The 25,834-nt window shown below is 47.9% G+C and overlaps 1 protein-coding gene across 14 annotated transcripts in view; it reads left to right on the top strand.

The window, feature by feature from the left end:
- Positions 1–22,765, top strand: part of EPB41L1 (erythrocyte membrane protein band 4.1 like 1) — a 124,071-nt gene extending 101,306 nt beyond the window's left edge. For 7 of the 14 annotated variants that reach the window (XM_055300687.1, XM_055300674.1, XM_055300679.1 and 4 more), the window contains 8 exons: positions 2–412; positions 2,266–2,370; positions 4,291–4,374; positions 10,177–10,263; positions 11,044–11,127; positions 13,129–13,209; positions 13,553–13,669; positions 19,321–22,765. In XM_055300687.1, coding sequence (XP_055156662.1) covers positions 2–412; positions 2,266–2,370; positions 4,291–4,374; positions 10,177–10,263; positions 11,044–11,127; positions 13,129–13,209; positions 13,553–13,669; positions 19,321–19,329 — 978 coding nt within the window. In that variant the 3' untranslated portion in view covers positions 19,330–22,765. The remainder of the gene's footprint in view (position 1; positions 413–2,265; positions 2,371–4,290; positions 4,375–10,176; positions 10,264–11,043; positions 11,128–13,128; positions 13,210–13,552; positions 13,670–19,320) is intronic. The other 7 variants (XM_055300668.1, XM_055300660.1, XM_055300625.1 and 4 more) reach the window with 4 other exon arrangements.
- The last annotated feature ends 3,069 nt before the right edge of the window (positions 22,766–25,834 follow it).

Raw genomic sequence — 25,834 nt, 5'->3', positions numbered from 1 at the left:
GAGAGCAGGGCTAAGGGAGGGCTCAGAGGAGAAAGTCAAACCGCCTCGTCCCAGGGCCCCAGAGAGTGACACGGGAGATGAGGACCAGGACCAGGAGAGGGACGCAGTGTTCCTGAAGGACAACCACCTGGCCATTGAGCGCAAGTGCTCCAGCATCACAGTCAGCTCCACGTCCAGCCTGGAAGCTGAGGTTGACTTCACGGTCATTGGTGACTACCATGGCAGCGCCTTCGAAGACTTCTCCCGCAGCCTGCCTGAGCTCGACCGAGACAAAAGCGACTCAGAAACTGAGGGCCTGGTGTTCTCCCGGGATCTCAGCAAAGGGGGCCCCAGCCAGGAAGACGAGTCTGGGGGCATCGAAGATAGTCCAGATCGAGGGGCTTGCGCCACCCCAGATATGCCCCAATTTGAGGTACAGTGGAGCATCCTGGAGACCTGGGCCCTGCAGGCACTGCATGTTCAGAGGGCCCTGGGCCATTTGTGAGAAGACTGAGCCGCCAGCCTGCAGCCCAGAGCCCCTCAGCCTGAAGCTCTGTCTCATGTTGCATGACTGCCCCTCGCAGAAAGCATGGTTCTGTGCTCGCATGTTTACCATCTTGGTTTACCCCTAACATGCACTCCTTGGTGTTTTTAACCTTGTGACCCCACCGCTTGCCTGAGGTCAAGTGATGCCAAGCAGTCTGGTCTTACTCGGCTCCTCTCCCTGCCTGTGATGCATGGCACCTGCACAGAGCATGTGCTTGTGGACTTGCAGGACTTGCAGGACTCTCAGGGCTCCTGCGGCCTGGCCTGAAAGTTGATGGCTCTTCCTGATCCTGGCCCGGCTCCCTCCCTGGGTCTGGGCTTCCTGGGGAAGGGGCAGTGGTCTAAACCCATCTGGCCCTGGGGTCTTGGGGTAGCAGTGGAAACTCCTAGAGAAGAGGAAACATCATCATGGAGGGGGACATAGGGATAGACCATATCTGGGTCTCTCTGCTTTGTGTCCTTGTGTCAGAGGATCTTTGTCCTATGATTCCTTTGCCCTCTCATCTCTTGCAGTCCCAGCCTGTCTCCCACCACACCCTCCTCTCTCCCATGTTCCAGGCTTTGAAATATGAGCTCATCCACTCTGGGCTTTCATTCTATGCAACACCTTCTGGGTAGAAAGTTTTCCTTCCCCTTCTCTGCCTTGCAAACTTGTCATATTTCAGGACCAAGGTCAGATATCACCTTCCCTAGCAAATGCTTTCCTGACCACCCTGGGCAGAAGTGTTGCTCCCTCCACAGCCCCCTTGCTCTATAATGCTTCTGCTCCCAGCATCATCCAAGGTAGTCAGGCTAATGGCTGCCAGGTCTGCTCTCCCACCGGGTGGCAGCTCCTTTAAGCCTGCACATACCAGGCACTAATAGATGATTAACTGGATGAGTGGCTAGATCTCAGGGCTACAGTAATCTATAAGAATCCCTCACACTCCCCTCCCAACCAGATGGCAAGCTATTTCATTTGTTCATTCAGTTCACATATGCTAATAGTCACATGAACTGGCCTTGGTGGAGGAGTCTGAAGAAACTGATCATTTAACTGAAGACTTCTAGAGTAGAGGTTGAAAACTGGTGGCCCCAGGCCAGATCTGGCCACCAGATATATTTCCTTTGACCTTGATTAAAGAATTGGGACGTGGAATATAAAATCCACAGGTGTTTTTTTTTTTTATCATTAAAAAGATCAGATGATCCAGTCACTCAGAGGCCATGGCTGCAGTTGGCCAAACCTGAGTGGAACCCATGTGTTCTCCTATTCACCAGTCCTCAATAAGCCCACTTCGCCCCTTTGCATCTCCTGCCTGGCCTCTCAAGGCCTCCAGGTATGTGACTCCTGCTTTCAAGAACAGTTCAAAGGAAGCAGCTGGGAGGTGGTAGCATAATCATTGAAGTCATTTGGGATTCACTAACATCTATATAAGGACAGAATGTAATGTGGGGCCCAGAACAGAGCATGTTAATTGAATAGTAGATGTTCTTTTAATGGTAGTCTAAAAAACACCTTCCACCTGGTATGAGGTTATGCGGTGGCAGGGTCATGAGCGGCCTGTCTGGACGCTGCTGGCAGTTCCGGCTCTCCCCTTGGGCTGTCTGTCTGATGGCTTGCCATGCCTCTTTGCCCTGACCTGCATACCCTTCCAGAGACCTGGCCAGCTGCAGGGATGGAAATACACTACAGTTGTCTGTGAGCCGGAGTCCTGCAGAGGCTTGGGTTATGGACGGTTCCCCTTCATCTCCCTACAGCCTGTGAAAACAGAAACCATGACGGTCAGCAGCCTGGCCATCAGAAAGAAGATTGAGCCAGAGGCTGTACTGCAGACCAGAATCACCACAATGGACACCACCCAGGTAACCTGTGCCTCCCATTGCACCCTCAGCATAGATACTGGACATTCAAGGGTGGGGTCCCCTCAAGGCCAAGCCCCTTGGCCAACTCTTGCCACTTTGGCTTCTCCAGAGCCTCCTTGTTAACCTTGATGCTCTTCTGAGCTTCACTGTCCTCCCTGAGCTCTGGAGGTAAGCAGTACAATGAGTTCCTGTCCTGGGAAGACCACACCTCTCATGGCTTCAATTTCCCATCTTTAAAATGGGAACAATCATGTCTCCCTGTCCTCCTGGGAGTGCTGTAAGGACTAGTAGCTAGTAGACTGGATGGTGGCTTTCAGATTGCTTGAAGAAGTTGTAGAGGTTTCTTTAGTTATCCAAGGGCTGCTTTGAGAGAGAGAGGGAGAGATCCCAATCCAGCTTTAATCAGAACGACTCCCACTGGATCATTTTTTTACACATGGGGGTTCCATATCAGATGGGCAAAATGAATGAACTGAGAAAAAGATAAAAAGTCATTTGTCTTAGCAAGATGAAACATACTTGGTACTGTGGACACACCTGTCCAAAAGAGACACAGGTACGCTATAGGCGTACAGGTGTGCTATAGGTTTATAGGTACACACAGCTATACAGGTGCACAGTGCACTGCCTAGGTTCCTCTTGTGATTTTTAGAAAATATTTTATTTATTTATTTGAGAAAGAGACAGAGAGACAGGAAGAGTATAAGTGGAAGAAGGGGCAGAAGGAGAGGGAGAAGCAGGCTCCTTGCTCATCAAGGGGCTCAATCCCAGGCCCCTTAGATCATCACCTGAGCCAAAGGCAGACACTTAACCAACTGAGCCACCCAAGCGCCCCTCCTTGGTTTTTTGGTTTTTAAACTTTGAACCTTGAGATTGTAGGTCTAAGAGATGCCCTCTGGTCTCCTCCTGGCCAGAGGAACTGCAGTGCTGGGGACAGAGGCTAATTTGCATCTCAAGACTAAAATGAGGCATAAATCAATACAATGTGGGCAACTCTGTTGTTTCCAGAATTTTTTTCTCCCCCTTTGGTAACATGCATAGTATCTATGTGGCAGTGGTGCAGCAGTCAAAACGCTCGAGTTCTGACGAGCTGTGTGATCTCAAGCAACACGCCTCCTCTGTGGCCTATTTTGTTTTATAGTGACACATGTTCTGTTTTGCTTTCAATATAGAGAAATACAGAAAAAAATAAAAAAGGTCCCAAAACCAACAGCCCAGTAATCCTTATTGATGTCAAAACAAAACAATAGTGGTGTTATGAAATTCAAACAGAACAAATTGAATTTTTTCTTGTGATTCTTCCCAGAAAAAAAAATGCATGCATGTTCCAATATATGCACTTACATCTCTAGATATTGTAGAATTTTACACAAAAGATCTTCTTTTACACCTGACCCTTTTCCTTAATGACTGTCCTGGAGGTCCCTCCTTGTTGCCTTATGTGGGCCACTTTATTTTCATAGTCCCACTTAGGAGTGGATCCTGACCTGGCCTGCAATATCCCATCAGTGGACCTCTGGCTGTTTTTTTTTTCTTTGGCAGTTAATGATCAATGCTTCAGTGAATTTATTTGTTCACACTTCTTAGCAAAATTTTCAAAGTTTATATCCAAAGGATGAACTCCTGGCATGGAATTGCTAGGTCAAGGAATACAGGCATTGAGATTTGCATAGGGCATGTGAAATTATCTGGGGTCATTTGTCCTCTGTCAAATAAGATGATTCAAACAAACCAGGGGACCTGTGAGGAAGCCCTGTAATTTAATGTGTGTGTGGACAATCCGCCCCCCCCCCGCCCCGCCCAGTGCATGTTCACTCACACAGCCCGTCACTCTAACTGGGAATGCCACCTGCCCAAGTAACAGATGCTGTAGGCACATGTGGTGTGTATACACTCTCTCCTCATGACTTCTCTGGCCAGCAGGTTGATGGGACTGCCCCAGGGGGAAAGGAATCCATAACAACTGCTCCCTCCATCACCACGGAGACCATATCAACCACCATGGTAAGTAGGACCCAAGAGACTCCCCTCTCTGACCAACCCCCTTGCCCTAAAACAGCCAGATAACAAAATCACATCATCGGCTGTCTAGGGAAGTCCTTATCTGCCCTCCCTGCATCAGGCATGGGATAGAGAGTCAAAGGCTTATTGTCTGGCACCATCGTTACCACAGAACATCTGGTCAGACCCTAGTTTTCCAAATAATGTGGGAGGTGGACACACTGAGTCTCAGTTATCCAGACCATGTCAGCCACAGCAGGGGTAAAGGGAGGATTACCATTTGATTATTTGATTATTGGCAATGCATGACGATTATGCTAAAAAGTCCTCCCTGACAGCCCCTGGCAGCTGTCAGTTTCTCATGTCCCGAGTCACTTCCTTGCCTTGGTCAGTAGATGGCGCGCAGTGAACCTAAATTGGTAGCTCAAGATTTTGGACCATCTCCCTAGACTGGTTCCACTATCTACGTGCTGTCTGACCTGGTGAAGGAAGGTCCTTAGCCTTGGGTGTCTTCATCTGTAAAATGGGAATAATCCCTATTCTGCCTAGTTCAGGGGTTCTTTTTTTTTTACGATTTTATTTATTAGAGAAAATGCACAAGAGGGGCACAGAGGGAGAAGGAGAAGCAGACTCTGTTCAGCAGGGAGCCCCACACAGGGCTTGATCCCAGGACTCTGAGATCATGACCTGAGCCGAAGGCAGACGCTTAACCAACTGAGCCACCCAAGTATACCCTGGACTCACAGGTTAAGAGGGTCCAGTAACATCAGATCCTTTAATGATGACACAGACCAGATAGCATTGGGCACCCAGTCTGTGTCGCCATGCAAACTGCCAAGAACCATGAATGGGAGTGATTTCACTGAGTCCTCACAAAAACTGGAGGGTATTGACTTTTCTGCACCCTTTACAGATGAAGAATCTGCAGTGCAGGGAGGTAAAGTGACTTCCTAAGGTCCCACACCTAATAAGTGGTAGAGTCAGATTAAACCCAAGCATTGTGACCCCAGAAGACTCACTGTGCACCTCCACCACCCTGCACCCTCATCCTGACCACTGAGAACACTGGCTGCTGGGGGTAGGATGGGGGGCTGGATCTGTCTTGAGCCGGTGGAAAGTTGTTTTCTTTTTTTTTCTTTTTTTGGAAAGTTGTTTTCAAATGCTTTCTCTTGCCAAACCCCTGATATACACATAGGAAGGGAATTGCATTTAGATTACCTGGCAGGTAGGTTTTGAGTAAACAAAGACAAATAACTCTGAACCGGTTACCAGCTCGCACCCTCTTTCCTGGTTGCTCAGTCCCATCTGCTCCCCAGTCCTTCTCCACTGGCATTAGGATGCTTAGAGGGCTAAGTTTAAGTCTGTACTATGATGAGTAGGCAGTTACATCGTTCATTTACCCACCCGCCCACCGACCCATCCATCTAGCCATTCATTTCTTCCAAAAACATTTCTTAGTTTCTGATACAGAATACAGAGTTGAAGAAAATATGCTGCCTGTTGGAAATCGTCTGTTCAAGTAATGATCAGGGGCACGTGTCACCGTTTAGGTCCTGGGCACACAGTGGTGAACAAGGCCCAGCTCTCCCACTTGCTAGCGGGATGACCCCTGGGCAAGTTACCTCTCTCAGTTTCTACTTCTGTAAACTGGGGTGATGGGGGCAATAATAGCACATCCCTCAAAGGGATGACCCGAGGATAGACCAAGGTAATCTGTGCAGAGGCATGCCTGGCACGTAGTAAGGGGTCTGGCAATGTGAATTGATGTTCTTTTTCCCTGCCTTCCCAGAATGGTGTAATAATGCCTTCTGAGGAGCACAGGGAGGAGAGGTATGGGGGTGACACCCCTGACAGGAGGAATGAGAAGGCTTTATCCCAGCAATGACATTTGAGCTATCCTTCAAGGATAAGTGACTGTGCAGCCACAGCGGGAGGCATCCGAGGCAGTGAGGACAGCAGGTGCAAAGGCAGGGATGGGAGGGAATGTAGCATTTGGGGAAAGGCAGGTGGTCAGTAAGGCAAGATGTCAGGAGTGCGGAAGAGGAACAGGGGGAGAAGAGGCTGGAAAGGCAGGCTGGGCCAGGGTTGAAGGACCTCAGATGTCATGTAGGAGGTTCAGACTTCGTCCTCAAGACCCTGGGGCATCACTTCAACTTTTGAAATGGGGGCATGATGTCATCAAATATGTGCTTCCGTGCTTTGGAAAGATTGCTCTAGCAACTGTGTGGGATGTCACTAGAGAAAAAACCCCCTCCTCTCCTCCCTCCCTCCTTCCTTTTCCCTCAGCAAATAACTTGTTGAACACTGTGTGATATGCAGTGCCAGGTGCTCTGAAGCCAGCAAGGAGGGAAACAGTGTCCTGAGCCCACAGACCACTGGGAGAGACAGAAAGAGAAGGCAGGGAGCTAGGCAGGGCTGGTGTGCAAGGAAGTGGATACTGAGCAGGGGGAGGGAGGTGCAGGGTTTGGTCATGGACAGAATGTTCAGGCAACAGAAGGAAAGGTGGGCTGGTGACCTAGCCCTCACTTAGCCATTCTTTTTTCTTTTTAAAGATTTTTTAAATTTATTCATGAGAGATGGAGAGAGAGAGAGAGGCAAAGACATAGGCAAAGGGAGAAGCAGGTTCCCAGAGCAGGGAGCCCGATGCAGAGACTCAGTCCCTGACCCCAGGATCACGACCTGAGCCAAAGGCCAACAATCAACCACTGAGCCACCCAGGTGTCCCTCACCTAGCCATTCTTGAAGTGCAGTCCTAGAAACCATTAGAAAAGCAGATCTCTGCCCCACCTCCCACCTCAGACCTATCAAATCAGAAGCTCTGGGACAGGGCCCAGCAGTCCATGGTGCCCCTCAAGTCTGAGAGGCACTGATGTAAACAGAGAACAGTGGAGGGGATTGCTCTCTAATGGCAGGTATGCATCAGGAGTGGGGAGGAGGCAGTGGATTCCATGTTGGACCCGATGAGCCCAAGGTGTCTGTGGGACATTTCCAGGGCAAAAGTTCTGAGGAACAATTGGTTTTTCAAAGTCTAGGTTTCAAGAAAGATCTGGGCTGTAGATAAAGAGATAGGGCCAGTGGCCCTGTGAGCAAGCCTTGAATGGCAGAGGCAGCCCAGAGAGAGGGTGGTGAAGAGGAGAGCCCCCAGTCTGCAGAAGGAATGGCCCCAGCGGAGATGGTGGCAATGCCCTGGGGAGGGAAGGGAGCCACACCTCCTTGAGGGTGGAGAGAGGACTGGCCGGAGACAAAGGAGAGGCAGGCAGAGCAGATGGCGCCTTGTTTTGAACAACCTATGTCCTCATTAGTGGCCTCTATTTTCTGTTTGAAGGTGGAAGTGAGACTTTGTCTGAGACAGAGGGAGCAGTGAGAGGAGAGGCTGTAGGGGAGAAATGCCTGGAGTGGCAGTAGGCTTCAGAGGGGCTAGTGACTTTCCTAAGCTAGCAGGAAGGAAGCATTGAGCCCAGAAAGCTATCCCCACCCTTTTTTTAATTGAAGCGTAGTTGACACACAACATGACATTAGTTTCAGATGTACAACATAGTGATTCGTCAACTCTATATACATTATGCTATGTACACCACAAGTGTAGCAGCCATCTGTCACCATACAATGCTATTACAGTACCACTGACTATATTCTCTATGCTGTACCTTTTCATTCGGTAACTGGGAGCCTGTATCTCCCACTCCCCTTCACCCCTGGTTGCCCATCCCCCCACCCTCTCCCCTCTGGCAACTACCAGTTCTCTGTATTTATTATCTGTTTATGCTTTTTTCATTGGCTTGTTTTGTTTTTTAGATTCCACATATAAGTGAAATCATATGGTATTTGTCTGACTTATTTCATTTAGCATTATACCTTCTAGGTCCATCCATGTTGTTGCAAATTATAAGATCTCATTCTTTTCATGGCTGACTAAAAACATTATATATATAATATCACATCTTGCTTATCCATTTATCAATTGATGGACACTGGGGCTGCTTCCATAATTTGGCTATTATAAATAATGCTGCAATAAACATAGGAGTGCATATCTCTTTTCAATTAATGTTTTTGTTTTGTTTTCTTTTTTTTTTTTTTTTAATGTTTTTGTTTTCTTTGGGTACATACCCAGTACTGGAGCTACTGGATCATATGGTACTTCTATTTTTAATTTTTTTGAGGCACCTCCATACTATTTTCCATAGTGGCTGCACCAGTTTGCATTCCCACCAACAGCACACAAGGGGCCCCTTTTCTCCACATCCTCATCAACACTTGTTTCTTGTTGGTTTGATATTGGCCTTTCTGACAGGTGTAGGGGGATATCTCATTGTGGTTTTGAGTTGCATTTACTTGATGATGAGTGATATTAAGCATCTTTTTGTGTCTGTTGGCAAGGCTGCCCTTTATAAGGTCTGCTGCTGGGCCACACTCTGGGACTCCATCTGAGAAAGTTGCTCATTGGGGAATGCCAGGCAACAGATCACTGCCTCAGTTGTAGGCAAGCACCATGCAGGATGGGGAGTAGGCAAGACAAAGGCAGAATGCTTCTGTCCTTACCTGTCCCCTGGCAGCCAGAGTTTCAGATATAGTACCATGCACAGACCAGGATCAGGGTTCAGCCTGCTAGATGGCTGCAGAATAGATGCAGCTCTGGGCCCTTGGACAGACAAGGGTGAGCCCAACATGGTGCAGAAAGTAGGAGGTAGAGGCAGGCTGCCAGGCTCCCTGCCAGATGTGGGGCAATACATCTGGCCAATCCAGGAGTATCTAGCAGCTAGAATCCACCATAGGACAAGGAGAGCTGCTCCGGGGTAAGAGTTCCTAAGGCAAAGTAGTGTTGCCATAGTGTTACACATTGGGCTTGGAGTCTGATGAACATGGGTCTAAATCCAGGCTCTGTCACTAACTTGCCAGCAGACTTGAATAAACCACTTGATGTTCTCTGGCCTTCCCATTTCTCAACTGTGAAATAGGAATATTAAAACAATTTCCTGTAGTTGTTCCAAGGATTAAATGAAATAGTGCATCCTTAGCAAAATACCAAGCACTTAACAAATACCCCGAAAACAGTAGGTATTACAATGTTATTAGTAGCCAGCCTATATTCATATGTTTATCCTAAGATTGGCATTTGCAAAGCCCTTTCTCCTCTGCTAACCTCATAATGTGAGTCACTGTGGGAGTTGAGCAGGGCATCTTTTTTTAAAAAATGTTAAAGACTTAGTATTTTAAGAGCAGTTTATTTTTTAGAAGTTTCACAGGACAATTGAGAGGAAGATACCCCATATGCTCCATATATGGGGGATATATACAGAAAGATTTCCCATCTGCCCCCCTACCCCTGCACACACACAGCCCCCCTCCATCCCCATAATCAACATCCCCTGCCTGAGTGGGGCATTTGTTCCCATTGATGAACCAACATTGCAGGGGTCTCATTTTATAGGTAAATCCATAAGGCCCATAGAGCAGAAGTGGCTCTGCCCCAGCTCAGGTGGCTAGAACATGGCAGCGCCAGGACAAGAACCTGGATGTCTCCACCCCTTTGTTATTGCTTCCTGAGAGCAATGCTGTGTCTTGTTCACCAATGTCCCTAACCCCAGGCACTCTACATGTTGAATGAGTGAATAGGTGAGCAAGTGTGTAAGTGTGTGAGCAAGTGAGAAAGTATGAGAGCAGGTGTGTGGGTGAGCATGTGAGTGCATGACAAATGTCACTCCTCAACCTTGTGGCCATGAGAGCTACTTGGCCATGTGCTCTGGCCATCCTGGGGGCCCACCCACATGAGATCTGGCCATCTGAGCACTATTGTTTCCCCAGGAGAACAGTCTCAAGTCCGGGAAGGGGGCAGCTGCCATGATCCCAGGCCCACAGACGGTGGCCACGGAAATCCGTTCTCTTTCTCCGGTAAGTGGGTAGGGCCAGCTCAGGCTAGGGGACTCTGTGCTGAGAATATGGTCCACAGGTGGCCCACAGCAAGTGCAGCGTAGAGCCCAGTGGGCTGCCCTTTTAAGTACAGTGCTAGGAAACTGGATCGTTTCCAGATGCCCACAGGGCTCCCTTCTCCCCACCAAAGTCTCATCCGTTGCCTCCACCCCCCACATACACACACCAGAGGGCATTGTGATGTGAGGGTGAAGCAGCCCCTCTCCTTGTGGTGCCTGTGATGTGACAGCTCATTTGCATCTTCTCTCCTGACTATCCAGGAGGAGAAATGGACTAGGAGTCCAGAGGCTTGCACTCTGGACATGGCTCTGACAATGGCTCCCGTGAGCCTGAGTCTGTCACCGTGAGGTCTCTTGCATCTCCTGCATTCTCCAAGTCTGTCCTTCTTATTGTCTAGCCCTGGAGACGTGTTCCCAGCTCTGAGGGGGTGGGGGCTTGGGAGGGCTCTGTTTCCACCCTGGATCCCCCATTCTCTCTTCTCAGATGCCAGGATTCTTAAGTTCTGGGGTCTTGTTAGGATTCTGGGCCTCATGCATCTCAGGTTCCAATGGTTTGAGAATTTCATGGATCTAGCATTCTGAAGATTCCATTATTCCTGAATTCTTAGAATCAGTGATTTGAAGCATCTTGGCTTCCAAACTCCACCTTCGTGGGGCCCCTTTGGTTTACCCCCCCAACCCCGCCTGCAGAGCCCAGTGTCCTTACCTGACACCTGGGGTGGGGGGTGGTTATATTCTGCAGATCATCGGGAAAGATGTCCTCACCAGCACCTACGGCGCCACCGCGGAAACCCTCTCCACCTCCACCACCACCCATGTTACCAAAGTGAGTAGCAGCAGGGCACTGTCTGCCCCCAGCCTGGCTGTGGGGCTGGGGAACATCATTGCCATTGCTGTGCCTTGTAACGTGGACAGAGACCTGTGGTGTTCTAGTTTCTGGAGTGCTATGCACTTTGTTCTATACTACGGGTTGTCCTCGGCACGTACCCTGCCCTTCAATGTTGACAGCCAGGCTGGGGGAGCAAGACCACCTCACCAGAAGTGATTCTGAGCCATGGCATTTGCGCCTTATAGACCTTAAGTGCTGGCAGCATTTAGAAGGGGGTGATGTAAGGAAGCCTTAAAGAGTGAAGTGGGGTCTTCTGGAAAAAGTGGGATTTTTGCAGGGTCTTAGGAAGCCAGGTAGGCCTCGTGAGGGAGGAGAAGACAGATGCAGACATTCTAAGCAATGCAGAAGACGGGAGCAGAGACTGCATATTTGTTTATTTGTTCGGTGAGTGGATGTTAGTGAGCATCAACCTTATGCCCACCTCGGCACTAGGGATCCTGGTGGTGGCCACAAGTGATGCGTGTTTGTGGGAACAGAAGCAGTGGTCTCCATCAGAAAGAAATAGCATGTAGGAGACATAGCTGTGGGGAATTGGGGTGGACTTTTGGCAGGGGAAGCAAAATTATAGGCAAATGAGACAAATTCCAGGACAGATGTGACTATGAGGGGTCTAAGAGCCATTGGAACACTGTTAAGGTTTTTTAACTGGGGAGTGACCCAGTACAAAGGGGTTAAAGCAGAAGAGATTCAGTCCACCAGGATGTGCAGGTAGATGGGGGAAAGAAGAGAGAGAAGCATGGAGTGACCAGGGATGAAGGAACTAGACCAGGGGTATGAATCAGAGTGGGGGACAGAAGAGGTAGGGCCATTGGACTGTCTTTCCCTGCCAGTCAGCTGCAACTCAGCCAAGGAGCACAAGGGGCTGAAGACAGGCTGACAAGCAGATCCATGCCTGCATGGCCAAGAGGAAGGCGGGAGGAGGCCCAGGCCAAAGATGGAGGCCTGGAGGAGAGAGGCCAGGGAGGCAGGTTGAGGTGGAGGTTCTGAGCCATCCAAAGAAGTCTGCTGGTAGCCCTGGCCCTCCTGCACAAACCCTGTCCCAGCCCTGCTCCCTCCTATGCAGGCCTCGCACCTTCCCTAGAAAGCACCCACTCTCACCGAAAGCATCTGTGAGCAATGTTGACTTCACTGAGAGTTTTGTGGGAAGGTTTTCCGTTACACACCTCACTGCATACAGCTCAGAAAACTCCTCTTCCCAGAGTCTCTCTCCCTCCCAACCAGGAGCCCTCTTCTTTCTGTCTGCTCCCGGCTCCTGCTGGGATTTCCCTCAGCTACCACCCTCCTTGGTATGCCAAGCAATTAGGTCCTTCCCCATCTTCTACTTCTAAACTTGCACCCAAACCCAGCCCTTGCAGAAAACGGTGGAGGTTATAAGTGTCACCAATGCAATTTTCTCTTGTAGTATTGTTTGAAGTCATTTAAGATAGAACTTTGTCACCATTCACATTTCATTCATGTGTTCATTCAACAAATCTGCATTTAGCACCTGCCCTGGTCAGATTGGACAGGGGAGAAGGGTAAGAAGGGATACAGAAATGAACAAAACATAGCCCCTGTCCTCAAGATCTCTAGCCTACTGAGTTAGGCCAGGTCCACACATACAAGGTCAGCACAAGGCAGAGAGCCCCAGACACCACTCAAGAGAGACCAATTTGGTGCTCAGGGAGTACCCAGGCAGGAGGGGGGCAGGGTCACCAACCAGGATTAGGGAGACATTACTTGAGGTGGGCTTGGAAGACCTAGAAGGGGCCAGTTGATAGGTGGGGGAGTGGTGACAGCGGGCAAGACATGCAGTCTAAAGTTCCACAACCAGAAGAGGGAGCCAGGAGAGAAGGTGACTGCTGGTTCCAGCCTCGCCCTTGAGGGGTGCTTTGGATGGGTGCCCTATCACACCCCAGCAGGACCCAGGGCTGACCTTGCCGCCCTCTCACTCTACAGACTGTGAAAGGGGGGTTTTCTGAGACGAGGATCGAGAAGCGGATCATCATCACTGGGGATGAAGATGTTGATCAAGACCAGGTATGGGGGTAGGGAACACTGTTCCCAGTAGCCTTATCCAGTCACCAGTCCCTCCCATATTGGGTCACCCATGGGCAGCTGCCTGATGGGCAGAGATGATGGCCACTTCATGCTGACCCTGTTCAGACAAGGAGCCCCAAATAAGCCCCAAAGGAAGGGACATAGAATGGGAACCAGAAGGAGCCAGAGGACCAGAGCTGTAGTCTCTCCCTTTAACTGTTTGACTGCTGCCCCTCCCTGGGCCTCAGTTTCCACAGCAGTACACTAAGGGGTTTTTGGTCTCCACGGTTTCTCCCATATTCCATATCCTGTGGTTCCTCACTTTTTTGCTTTTTTCTACCAGGCCCTGGCTTTGGCCATCAAGGAGGCCAAACTGCAGCATCCTGACATGCTGGTAACCAAAGCTGTCGTATACAGAGAAACAGACCCATCCCCGGAGGAGAGGGATAGGAAGCCGCAGGTAAGCCCTCTGAGGCTCAGCAGCCATGAGAGGGAGCAGGGAATGTGGTAAGGTCTTCTGAAGGTCATTTCCATCTGAGAGTCCATCAGGTGGCTTGCTCCCTATCACAGCTTTAATCTCCCATGTTCCTGGTTTGTGGCCCAAAGGAAAGAAGTAGCTCCTCCAAGTATAACAAGTCAGAGTAGGAAGTGGGAGGGGGAGGAAGACTGGTTCCTTAGCTTATTGGGGGTTTCAGGCTCCAGACCCAGAAAAGTAAATCTGGGAATGATAAGAACAGGGAGAGAAGGTTGATAGCAGTGCTGTGGTGGGACAGGTGGAGACAAGCATAGCCTCACTGGCCATTACCTAGAATTTTGAAGCCAGAAAAAGGTCCCTCAGACCTAGCACCACATCCCTGTCCCTGAATCTCTGCCTCCATCACAGATCACTGGGTGTTGCAAAGGGGGAATATGATGACCAGAGTTCCTGATCTCATCTGTTTTGCTAGATTGCAAACCCTTGATTTCTCAGGCTACCTTGGACCAGAAACTTACTTCTCTGTTTCCTTATGGACAGACCTCAGTGCCCTGCTGAACAAGAGGAAGGAGATGGTGCTATAGCAGATAGGGCTTTTATTAGCCTAAACTGGGGGAGGGGTTCCTCTGGTCCCTCTAGAAATTAACTGAATTTTATCAGACCTATAAAACAAAACTCATAGACATTGAGCAGAGTAGTACATAATATGATTCTACTCATAGAAAGTTCAAAAGTAAGCAAAACTAATCAATGATGCTGAAAGAACAGTGCTTAGTTCTGGGATGTGATATTGATAGGGAGGAATCACAAGGGAACCTTTTGGGGTGCCGGAAATATCAGCATCTTGATCTGGGTAGGTCATGTGGGTGTGTACGTATATAAAAATGTGTGGAGCTACTTGGATTTGTGTTCTTTACACATTTTGAACTTTGTACCACAATAAAAAAAAAGAACTCATCTCAAAGACCCCTACAAGCAGTAGATCTCCTTTTTGCCCTCTTCTCTAATGAATGAAACCGTGTTTTCTAGAAAGATACAAGAATGTGGATCACCACTCCTTTGCTGTCAGAAGAAAAAGCACTGATCCATTTCCTTGCCACTTTTTTTTAAAGATTTTATTTATTTTTATTCATAAGAGAGAGAGAGAGAGAGAGAGAGGGGCAGAGACACAGGCAGAGGGAGAAGCAGGCTCCATGCAGGGAGCCCGACGCGGGACTCGATCCCAGGCCTCCAGGATCATACCACATTCCCCAGGCTGAAGGTGGCACTAAACCGCTGAGCCACCCGGGCTGCCCTTCCTGCCACTTTGAAAGGCTGCCAAACCCTGGTCTAGACTGTGCTGTCCAACAGAACTTTCTGCAGCCATGGAAATGTTTTCTTTGTACCATACAACACACGTTGGCTATTGAGCACTTGAAATTGGCTAATCTGAAATCAGACGTGGTTTAAGGGTAAAATGCATGCAGAATTTTGAAGACTTAATATGAAAAGGGGCATGCAAAATATCTCAATAATATTTATATTGTTTACATGTTCCAGTGATAATGTTTGGATATATTGGGTTAAGTAAAATATATTACTAAAATCAACTTCCCCTTTCTTTTTTACTCTTTTTAAGGTAATTTAAAATTTAGAATTTTAATTTAGAAATTAAAATTTTCTATCTAGAAGATTTAAGGAAATTAGAGATATCTAGAAAATTTAGCAAATATTGTCTAGAAAAATTTAAATTCTGTATGTGGGCTCCCATTCCTATGTCTGTTGGACAGCACCACCCTAGAAGTATAAGCTGGTCATGGGCAGAGCCTACCTCCCAGCCTTCCTCAGACTTTCATGCAAATTGTCACTCCTGTTTCCTCAGTTGTCCAATCATTCTTACCGTTCAGCCCCCGGATCTCAGAGTGGTAAGGCAGGGCACTCGTCACGCTAGTGCTGAACTGGCAGCATTGCCTGGGGAGTACAGATAATAGAGAACTGTTGTTATAAAATCTGATTCAGGGGCAGCCCAGGTGGCTCAGCGGTTTAGCGCCAACTTCGGCCCAGGGCCTGATCCTGGAGACCCGGGATCCCTGCATGGAGCCCGCTTCTCCCTCTGCCTGTGTCTCTCTCTGTCTCTGTCTCTTTCTCTCTGTCTCTCATGAATAAATAAATAAAATCTTCTAAAAAAATCTGATTCAGAACAGCCGGACTGGACCTGGGGGTCTTTATTTATATGTTGGTCCTTAGGGAGTCCATATGCACTGATGCAAAGAATTCTATGCTGGGAATCCGGGGACCTGGCTCCAACCCCCCTCTTCCCCCATGGACACTCATTTTCTCATTTGCAAAACCAACAGATGGGGCAAGTCCCTTCCAGTCATGGCCTTCTGGTTGTTTATTCGCTTTCTTGGAGTATCTGTCACGTGTTTCTCATATTTTCTCCTCTCCCTATCTTGTTCCTTCCCATCTTTCCCAGGGCATTTCCAGCCAGTCCCCCAGGCTCCTCCCTTCCCATTCTCCCTGACCACTCAGAACTCTTGCCCCTGCCTCCACATCCTGGCCATTCCCCCACCACACACACACACACACACACACACACACACACACACACACCACAGCCTTCCACATCTGCCTGCTTGAAGGATCTCGTATGGAAGGGGGGCCTTCTTACCCCTCTTTTAGTTCTTCGTTCTTCCTTTGATTCCATTCTCCCACATACCACATTCTCGCTCTCCCTCTCCCTCTCCCTCCACCCCCGCTCCTTCTCTCTCTCCCTCTCTGTCTCTCCTCTCCGTCTCCCTCTCAGATTCTTCTGTAAAGGTCACCTTGTTCATGTCACCCTGGAGAGACAGATGTTTCTCTCTTGCCTTTTCTGCCCACATGCTTTACCACTAGTTACTGCCAAGTAGGAATCATCTTTGACCCCTAATGCAGTCAGACTCACTCATGCTAGGGGAGAAGGCTTCTCAGAATATGAAAACTCTTTTTTAAAGAGCTTGAAACATGTTGGTTTGATGGATGGATGCATCTTGGTACCCCCAGGAAAGATCTGGAACCCTGCAAACCTGGATTCGAATCTCAGCCCTGCTTGTTATTAGCTGTGTGACTCCCAGCAGATTATTTATCTCTGCATTTTGTTCATTGGCTAGCAGTCAGCAACCGTAATCACAGTGATAACAATTGCTGAAATATATGAAACCTTTACACTGTTCCAGGCACCAGGCTACGCACCTGACATGAGTACTGTCATCTGCTTATTCAACTCAGCCCTGAGATGTTAGATGACTTGCTCATAGCTATGTGGCTTGATAAGGGAGTCAGAGCTCATTCGTGAGACTCCAAAGCCACACTATGGTTTTTACCTCCTTATCCCATAGGATTAGTGAGATCACACACATACAGTAGTTAGCACAGTGCCTGGCACATAGTAAGTGCTCTGGAAAAGCTAATGATGACTATGATTGCTATCAACTCAAAGGAAGCTAACAAAACCCTGCACATTTGGACTTTGATGCAATAAACTGAGAAGAATAAATTATAATATGGTATCATTTAGGTGTTCCTGGCATTTCTGAAGTGTCTGTAGGCTTTTAAAGACATCTTACATCATGTTTACACTGAGCTATGGGACCTAAAGTGCAGCCTGCACTGTAAAAAAAATAATAATAATAATCCTCAGGTAATTAGAATTCAGTAGAAAGAACACACCAACGCATTGGAGCCAGAAGCTCCTTTCTCCAGAGTGCCCAGAGGAACCTCCCTGGGCCTCAGTTTCCTCATCTACAAAATGAAGTTAATCTATAAATTAGAGCTGCTACAATAAGTAAAATCTATGAGTGTCTTTGTTTGGGCTGCTATGACAGCAAACCATAGATGGGGTGGCTCAAACAGCACACATTTATTTCTCATGATGATGGGAAGTCCAAGATCAAAGTGCTAGCAGATTCCATTCCTGGTCTGCAGGTGGCTGTCTTCTTGTAGAGAAGAGAGCAGAGAGAAGGAGAGAGAGAATTTCTGTTGTCTCTTTTTATAAGGGCACTAATCCTATATATGAGCCCCCCCATCCCCTTGTAACCGAAGTACCTCCCAAAGATGCCACTGCCAAATCCCTCACATTGAGTTAAGGCTTCCACATATGAATTTTGGTGGTGGGACACAAATAGTCCATAGCAGTGAAACACAAGGACAGTCACTCACATACAGAAAGTGCTTAGCACTGAACCTGCACCCTTATCCCTGGAGGTTTTGCCGTGTTGAGGCATTCATGAGAACCCTGAGAAAGTCAGACTATAAGCTTCTGCCACCAGCCTGCTGCACAAGGGCCTGCCTTCTCGTAGGTGTCCATCTTGCCGGTCTTCAGCTTCTCTTCCCTCCCTGAATCCTCCAGAAACATGTTCAGACTCCAGCTGACTCTTCCTTCCAGAAGTTCTTCCTCTTTAAAGTTCTTGCTGTGAGTGTGGAAAGCACACCTACTCACAGACAACACACAAGCCAATTGTGTGGTTTCTGCTCCCTCTTTTCCCACTGGCCCACCTCATTCAGACAGGACCTGTCTCCTGAAATCTGCCAGCAAGGGGATGGCCCCTCCCAGCTTCCTATCTTCAAGATTCTGAATAGTAGGAGAAAACACTGACCTGTTTCAAAGCTATAACCTTGGGTTCTAGTTTCATTTCAATCATCAACTCATTGGGACATTGAACCCTCTGATCTCTATTTTTCCCATCTGTCAAATAAACTGAGAAGAATTTTGTGTATATGACTCCATTTGCACTTGACCCCATGTGAGTGGTAAAGGGCAGGAATGATACTCCACCTGTTAAATGGTCTGAGGTAATTACTATCTACCATGCACAGTGCTGACCACTGGAAAGACAAAGATAAGTAAAAGCAGCCATTGCCCTCAAGGAGATCTAAATAGCTAAGTTAACAATAGCAGTAGTAATAATAATAATAACATTGGTATTTGTTCAGCACTTCCTGTTTGCTAACCCTGGTTTCAAACACTTCCTGCAACTGCATTAGGAAGCACCCATTCTTACAGGGGAGGATGTGAGGCCTAACAAATTTAAGAAACTCCCCCAAGATTGTAGAGCTAGTAGGCCACAGAATGGGATTCAAACTCAGGCAGTCTGATTGCAGAGCCCCTGCCCTTAACCACAAAATTTTGGAATCAGACTTGAGCTGGAATCCAGGCTCCAGTTTCTTTATTGAAATACAGCCCCTTGGAGTTTAATCCTCAGGACACACAGACCCATGAAGATCAAAGAAGAAAATCACAGAGGGTCTGCAATCACAACCAAACAGCTCTTAGAATGAGAGGAGGTAGGAAGAGAAGGTGAACCACATGTGATCCGAGCTGCTTAGTGTTAAAGGAAACCTGGACAGATTTCCAGGTGGAAGAGAAAGATACCACCTCCCCGGAAACGAGCAAATGGCTATGGGCTTTGGGTTCAGACAGAGGTGGCTTCAGGTCTCAGCTGCCTCTTATAAGCTGTGTGGCCTTGGACAAGACACTCTGTCTTCCTGAGCCATAATAAAGGGCACACAGGAAAGGTAGCTAATACAACCTTTTGCCACATATTTAAAGATGAGTGACAAAACTTTATTAATTTTTCTTGTCCTCTTTGTGTCCCCTTCCCTCCATGCCTCTGTTCTAGGAATCCTGACCTCTGTGAAGAGATGCTGGCGTTTCTGGTCCAACCCAAGCCAGAGAACCATTAAGAAGGGGCCTTCATTCTGGATTCTCCGACTCAACACCGAAGTCCCAGCTGTGATGTACTGTCACCGAAGAGGGACTGGGAAAGGAAAAGCATATATATATAGATATATATAGATATAGATATATATACAGGAAACACCGCGTCCTTGCACTGCTGCTGGGGCTGGCCGTTTGGCCAGCAGCAACAACCAACATCTGAATGCCTACATTTCCTTTGCAGACAAATTGAAGAATTGGCGGGATTTTTCAGGAAAAAAAAAAAAAATATATATATATATATATAATGACAATAATCTCTCACTCCCCCTTTCAAAGCCCTGCGGAACGACAAAAGCAAGCCAGACCACAATGATTGTAGGAGTTCCATACGACCCTGGTTCTGCACGTTACATCGAGTAGACACGAGCATTCCATTTGTCCTATGGCGTGTCCTGCCCACTCCAATGCAAAGGAAACACTTTTGCAGCAAAGCAAGAGAAGTCGCAGCAGCAAGACATGCACCATCAACCATTTGCTGAGAAAAGAAAGAAAATCCCGCACTCGGAAAGGAGGAGGAACACTGGATTATTATTTTTTGGGTCTTGACACTGGGCTGCAAAATCCACCTTCCTTTCTCCTGACTCCCCTCCCCCTCAACTCACACGTCTTGTTGTCATTTCTGTCTCGGCTCTCCCCTCTCCCTCCCCCACCCTCTGTATCCCGGCCCTGCCAAGGGCCGCTGCAGATGACTCTGGTTTGAAACAAGGAAAAGGAAAGAAAGCAAGAACAGACAACCCAGCCACAGGAAGGAAAGTAGACATTGTATGTTTATGGGTTCTCATTATGAAGGTGCAGCTTGTAGGAGATGTGTATGGATGTGCTTTTAAGTTATGTATATTACATATAACAGGAAACAAATATTAAAATAAACAGTGCTGGTAAGTATGAAGCTGACATTTTAAAATTATAATTATCCAACTGTGATTGGTGTATCCCAAGGTTCTTAGATCTCACTGAACCAACCCAGCCAAGGAGACCTGGACTCTGGCTGTGGGTTGCTCACAGTAGGAGCTGATGGTTCAGCGTAGTAATACAATGTGTGGTATTTGTAACTGGTTGATTGGTGGGGAGGGGTGGGGTCCCCAGACGGAGGGGCAGGGGTTTGGCAAGAAGGAAGAAACACAGATGTAGTCCAAGATGCCTCCCCACCCCCCTCGGGCAGTAGCCACCAGGGCCTGGTCTGTGCTCAGGTGTGGGGTCCAGAGTCAGGATTCTGCTACAGGGGTCCCCTGGCTCAGCCCCCATACCTCCCTAGGGGGTTTGCTTCGATTTTCAGTCTTCTCTTTTTTTGGCCACATGTCTTTTCCCTGACCACAATGTGACAGCTGACTCCCCTTTCAAAGAGATGTGACACCCCTGGCCACTGCAGAGGATGGTGGCTTTAACCTGGCTGTCTGGAGAGCCCAGCTCGCTTTTGTCCTCTACCTCTCCCGCATTCATTCTCTTCCTCCTGGGCCAAAGCAGCTGTGGTAAGAGACTGTGAACACAGAGCAGGCCCTGATAGGTCAAACTTCATTTCCAAAGGCTTTACCTGCTCCTGAACAAGCTGAGGATGAAAGGTGGCGTTGCTCAAGAGGCTCCATCTATGTATAAGACTCTGGCTTTGGAAACCTCCCCTTTAGCCAGCATCTGAGCTCTGAGCCTGTACCCTCAGAGTCCCCGAAATTGCCTTCAGACCACAGAAGCCCTTGGAGAATACCCCATCAAACAATGGGGCTTTCCCAGGCTTGCTGGGCCGTGAGCTGCTTCCCTGTGCTCAATGAGTCCCCTTTGGAGGGAATATGTCCCCACTGCACTTTAATTTCTCAGCCCCATCGTACATCCCCAGTCCCACCTCTAAAGTCCTCATTAAATCCGTTCAACAATTTATGAAGTACCTCCTTGTGCCAGGCACTATTCTTGGACGGAAGGAGAGAATGTGGGGGAGGGGAGGGACCTGGAAGTCCTCTGAGCCAGCCTTACATCTTCAGTCATGGCTTGCCCCTCTGAGAGCATTTCCACATTCTCTCCAATTATTGGCCATTGCCCAGGGATACCCTCACACACACCCAGGGCCCAGGCTTACTTATCAGTTACCCCCAATGACATATATGCTTAGTTTGCTAAGCTGGTGCCGACCTGAGACAGGACAAGAAACCAGAACAGTGTTTGCCTCTGGGCAAAAATGGGACAGAGCAGGTAGTGAAAGCCCTGTACTTAGGGCTCAGATGGCAGCTTCAGCCACATCCACCACCACCACTCCTGCCCCCTGAGCAAAACTAGTGGCCCGCTCCAACTCCCCCCGAGTGCCACAGCTTATTGCCATGCACCAGGTTCTTTTTACAATCTTGGTGGAGAAGCCACAGAACCTCCTTTCCCACCCCTCTCAACCTGAGAGCTCCTATTCTTTCTGGGCCAAGAGCTGGGATGGTTCCACCCTTCCTGGGCCACCCGGAATTTGGCTCAGGCACCCCTGTCTCTGCAGGAACCAGGCATCCCGAGAACACTGGCCACTCCTCAGAGGGAGAATATTTGTTCTGGATTCTACACCTGTTTACAGCACCTGCATGTGTGGCTTCAGGGCAGGGATGAAGTGACCAGATTTAGCTTGTGGGCTGGCCAGGGTTTGCGGAGATCTCCATCCCATGGATGCCATGACCTTCCTTCCATGGAGAGGCAGGCAGTGCCACCAGGGAGGAGGAGAGCTGCAAAGCTGAAATCTAGGGCACTGTTTCCTCCCCATCCTCCTCTTCATAGAGAATATAGATATTTGTCTTGTCTATCTTCAACCTACTTTTCTTTTTTTTTTTTTTTCATTTTCACATTTCTCATCCTTTCTGTGCTGCCTTTCCACCCAAGAGACCATGTAGCATAGTGGAAAATGTCCTGGAGGGTATCCTGGTTCAGCCCCTAATGCACCATGTGACATTGGACTAGTCCCACCTCCCCCTCCCTCTTTGGGTCTCAGTTTCCCCATTTGTAGGATGAGCAGGATAAACCAGATGCTCTCCAGGGTCTTTTCCCAGTCTGCTGTCCTACAGATCTTCATTTTCTCTTGTTTTGCTTTCTTGGGATCTTTTCCATTTGAGGGTATAGGAAGTGCCAGGACCTGTTTCAGTTTTTGAATCCTGCAAGCACATTCCAAGACTGGCCTGCAATTGCATGAGCAACATCACTCTAAATAATTTTTTTTTCAAAAGCACCTTACCAACCAACTGCGATGCTGTCCTGTTCCTTTTTACTCACCCCCTACCTCCCCTCTTGTCCCCACGCTCTCCCTCCCACCTCAGTGCTCTGTGCTGTATGCGTGTGTTCTCTGTTCTTGTATACTCAATAAAAGTGAAATAAATGTGTTTGATGCTGAACCACAAACTGCCTTGGCATATCCCTCTCTTTCTCTCTCTCTCTGACCTTAGCTACCAGTAAAAGTTGGCATTGTGGGAAGGGCTAAAACTGGTGTGGAGAAATCCCAACCTTGAACACTTTCATTCAACACATATTTGCAGCTTCCAGTGTGGTCCATGGCTTGGGTTACGCTCTGCAGGCACAGCATCAAGTAAGACAAAGCTCCTGCCCTCCAGGAACTCTCGGGCTGGTAGAGTGCAGGAAACAGATAATACACCAGGCAAGCAATCAGAGACAATTCCAGAGTGATCAACACCAGAAAGAAAATGCACAGAGGAAGGAGATGGTCGCTGAAGAAGACCACTTTAAATAGGGTGGGGAGTTATGGTCTCCCTGAGGAGGAGCTGAGTGAAAAAGACACAGTAAAGTGAGGACCTTGAGCAAGAATGTTCTAGGTAGAAGGAACAGTAAGCATGTGGGCCCCAGGATACAGAGGGGCTTGGTGCATGGAGAAGTAGCCTCCTCTTTCTAAGAGAAGAGCACTTATATTGGGGTCTCTTCCTACAATCCTCTCCATGGGAGCCTAGTGGATAAAGTATACAGCAATCCAGCTTCAGCCTTTGCCCACTGCCACATATGTTGCCATATCCTTGTCCATGCCACCTGTCTCATTATTGACTTATGTCTAAACAGACTCTGAAAAAAAAACATATATATATGTAAAATACGATATTCTATAAGTCAAAAACTAGTGTCACGTGCCAAAGAAAGGAGGTGTTCATAAAAATAAATGCAAAAATATAAAATTGAAGACCCACAATTCATGTAAAACTTAAACTCACTCCTTGGGCTACTTGAGTTGCATGTACCACACTTTCCTTTTTATTCTACTAAGTGACTCACCCAGGCCACCTTTCTGTCTTGCCCAAAACCTCACAAGTGAGGACCACTGCAAATAATTGGGTGCATTTTCTTCCACTCTTTTTCTAGGTGTATGTATCTCTTAAGAGCTTACGTTACCTGGTCCATATCATTCTAAATACTATTTAAAACTTAAGTTCTGGGGCAGCTCGGGTGGCTCAGTGGTTTAGTGCCGCCTTCAGCCCAGGGCCTGATCCTGGAGACCCAGGATCGAGTCCCATGTCAGGCTCCCTGCATGGAACCTGCTTCTTCCTCTGCCTGTGACTCTGTCTCTCATGAATAAATAATAAAATCTTTTTTAAAAAAACCTTAAATTCTGAATGTTTCCTAGTAATTTTGAATACTAGATGCTATTTTTTTTATTTTTAAAGGTGATTCACTAAATGACACAAAATGCTGTACAGTAAGAGCAATCCTTCAAACCTCTCCAGACTCCCATCCATTGTCAGAGACAGTTGCTTTCAGGAGCTTTGTGAATCCATCCCTGAAATTTTTCCTGTATGTTTCTTTTAGCTATCTGCCACCCATGGAGTTCTGGTATAGGACACAGTTTGCAAATATTGGTCCCCACTCACCCTGGGTCTGTATCTCTACTTCCCAGAAATACAGAGTCAGCCTCTGTGTTGCTTGGGAATATTCTGGTGTTGATTTATCTAGATCAGTGGTTCTCAAATGGGGAAGGAGGAGGATTTTGCCCTCCCCCCACCCAGGGAACAGTTAGCAATGTCTAAAGACATTTTTGTTTGTCACAACTGAGGGGCACCACTGGCATTTATTGGGGAGAGGCTGCTAAACATCCTACAATCACAGGATAGCTCCCACAACGAGTCTGGTCTGATTTGTCAGTAGTACCAGGTTGAAAAACCTGATCTGGTTGGACATGTGACCCATAAGGTGAGATTCCAGGGTCATCTATAGCTTCCATGCCCATAATTCAGTGCCTTTGGAGTCTCTGAGAAGATGGTGAGCCCAGCTAGAATGGGGAGCTCTGAGACCAGACCATAGAGCTCAGTACCCAACACTGATAATAAAGAGGGTGGGGGAGGGATCTGAGCTTTTTGGACAAGAAATGGAACTGACATGACAGACTGAGATTGACATGCATGACTGTGACGGATTGAGGCCATCTCCGGTTAACTCTGCAGCAGCTTATTGTGATTAACCATGACTGCAGGGCCCGGTCTATTCTGCAACCTACTAAGAGATAAGTTCTGACTGAGACACATTGGTGTGTCTGGCTGTCACTGAGGAAGTGTGACAGACAAGCTAAGAAGCAGGAGCACGGAGCCAAGAAGAGCCAGTCAAACCTTGGTTTGCATCCTAGCTCTGCCACTCTCCAGCTGTGTAACCTCTCTGAGCTTCAGTTTTCTCTTCTATAAATTGGGAATACTAATCCCTATTTACTAGGGTTAGTGTGAGTCTTAGAAGTTACATATGAATGGCCTGCCCTATGGATTTTGGACTTACCTATCCAGTCCTCACAATCATATAAGCCAATTCTTTGGAACAAAACTCTCAATATATATTTCCTTATTGTTTCTGCTTCTTTGCTTGAACCCTGACTGGTACAGCCACAAGCACAGAGCAAGGACCCCAAATAGAAGCCATTTATTAAATATTGTTAATTAAACTTGTGATGTATGCGCACATCCAGCTGATCCTTTGTGTCTGGTTTCCTGCTAGGTGCCAGGGAAACAACGGAGAATAAGACAGGCATGTTCTCTCCCTCCAGCCACGGCCTGAGGACCCTGGATGATTATGGTTGGGGGGGGGGGGACCCACATGGTGGCCACCGTTGCTGAAGACTGCTTCTTCTCTGCCCCGCATACTGGGTTTCTGACAATCTTCTCTCGGACTGAGTGTGGTTGGAAGCTGCAACTGGGTGATACGGGGCCAGTAGTGACACTCAGGTAGAAACTGGCGGACCTGGACCATGATTGAGCATCTTGACTGTGGCTACCAGGCAGCCATGATCTTGACCCCGGCTTCAGGGACCGCGACTGATGGAGAGAGACCAAAGGACCAGGGCTGGTGGATGTGTTTCTGGAGCAGGATATGCCCAGTTGGGTAAAAGTTGTTATCCACGGTTCAGGAGTTCACACGTGTAACTTAAAAAGTAGCAAAAGGCAAAATTTTGGTGGTGGTGGGGGGGGGGACGACTTCCAGGC

The sequence above is a fragment of the Nyctereutes procyonoides genome, unplaced genomic scaffold (genome assembly GCF_905146905.1).
Source record: "Nyctereutes procyonoides isolate TBG_1078 unplaced genomic scaffold, NYPRO_anot_genome, whole genome shotgun sequence".
Lineage (NCBI taxonomy): Eukaryota > Metazoa > Chordata > Mammalia > Carnivora > Canidae > Nyctereutes > Nyctereutes procyonoides.
Note: the sequence above shows the minus strand (reverse complement) of the source record. Positions and strands in the feature narration are given on the sequence as shown.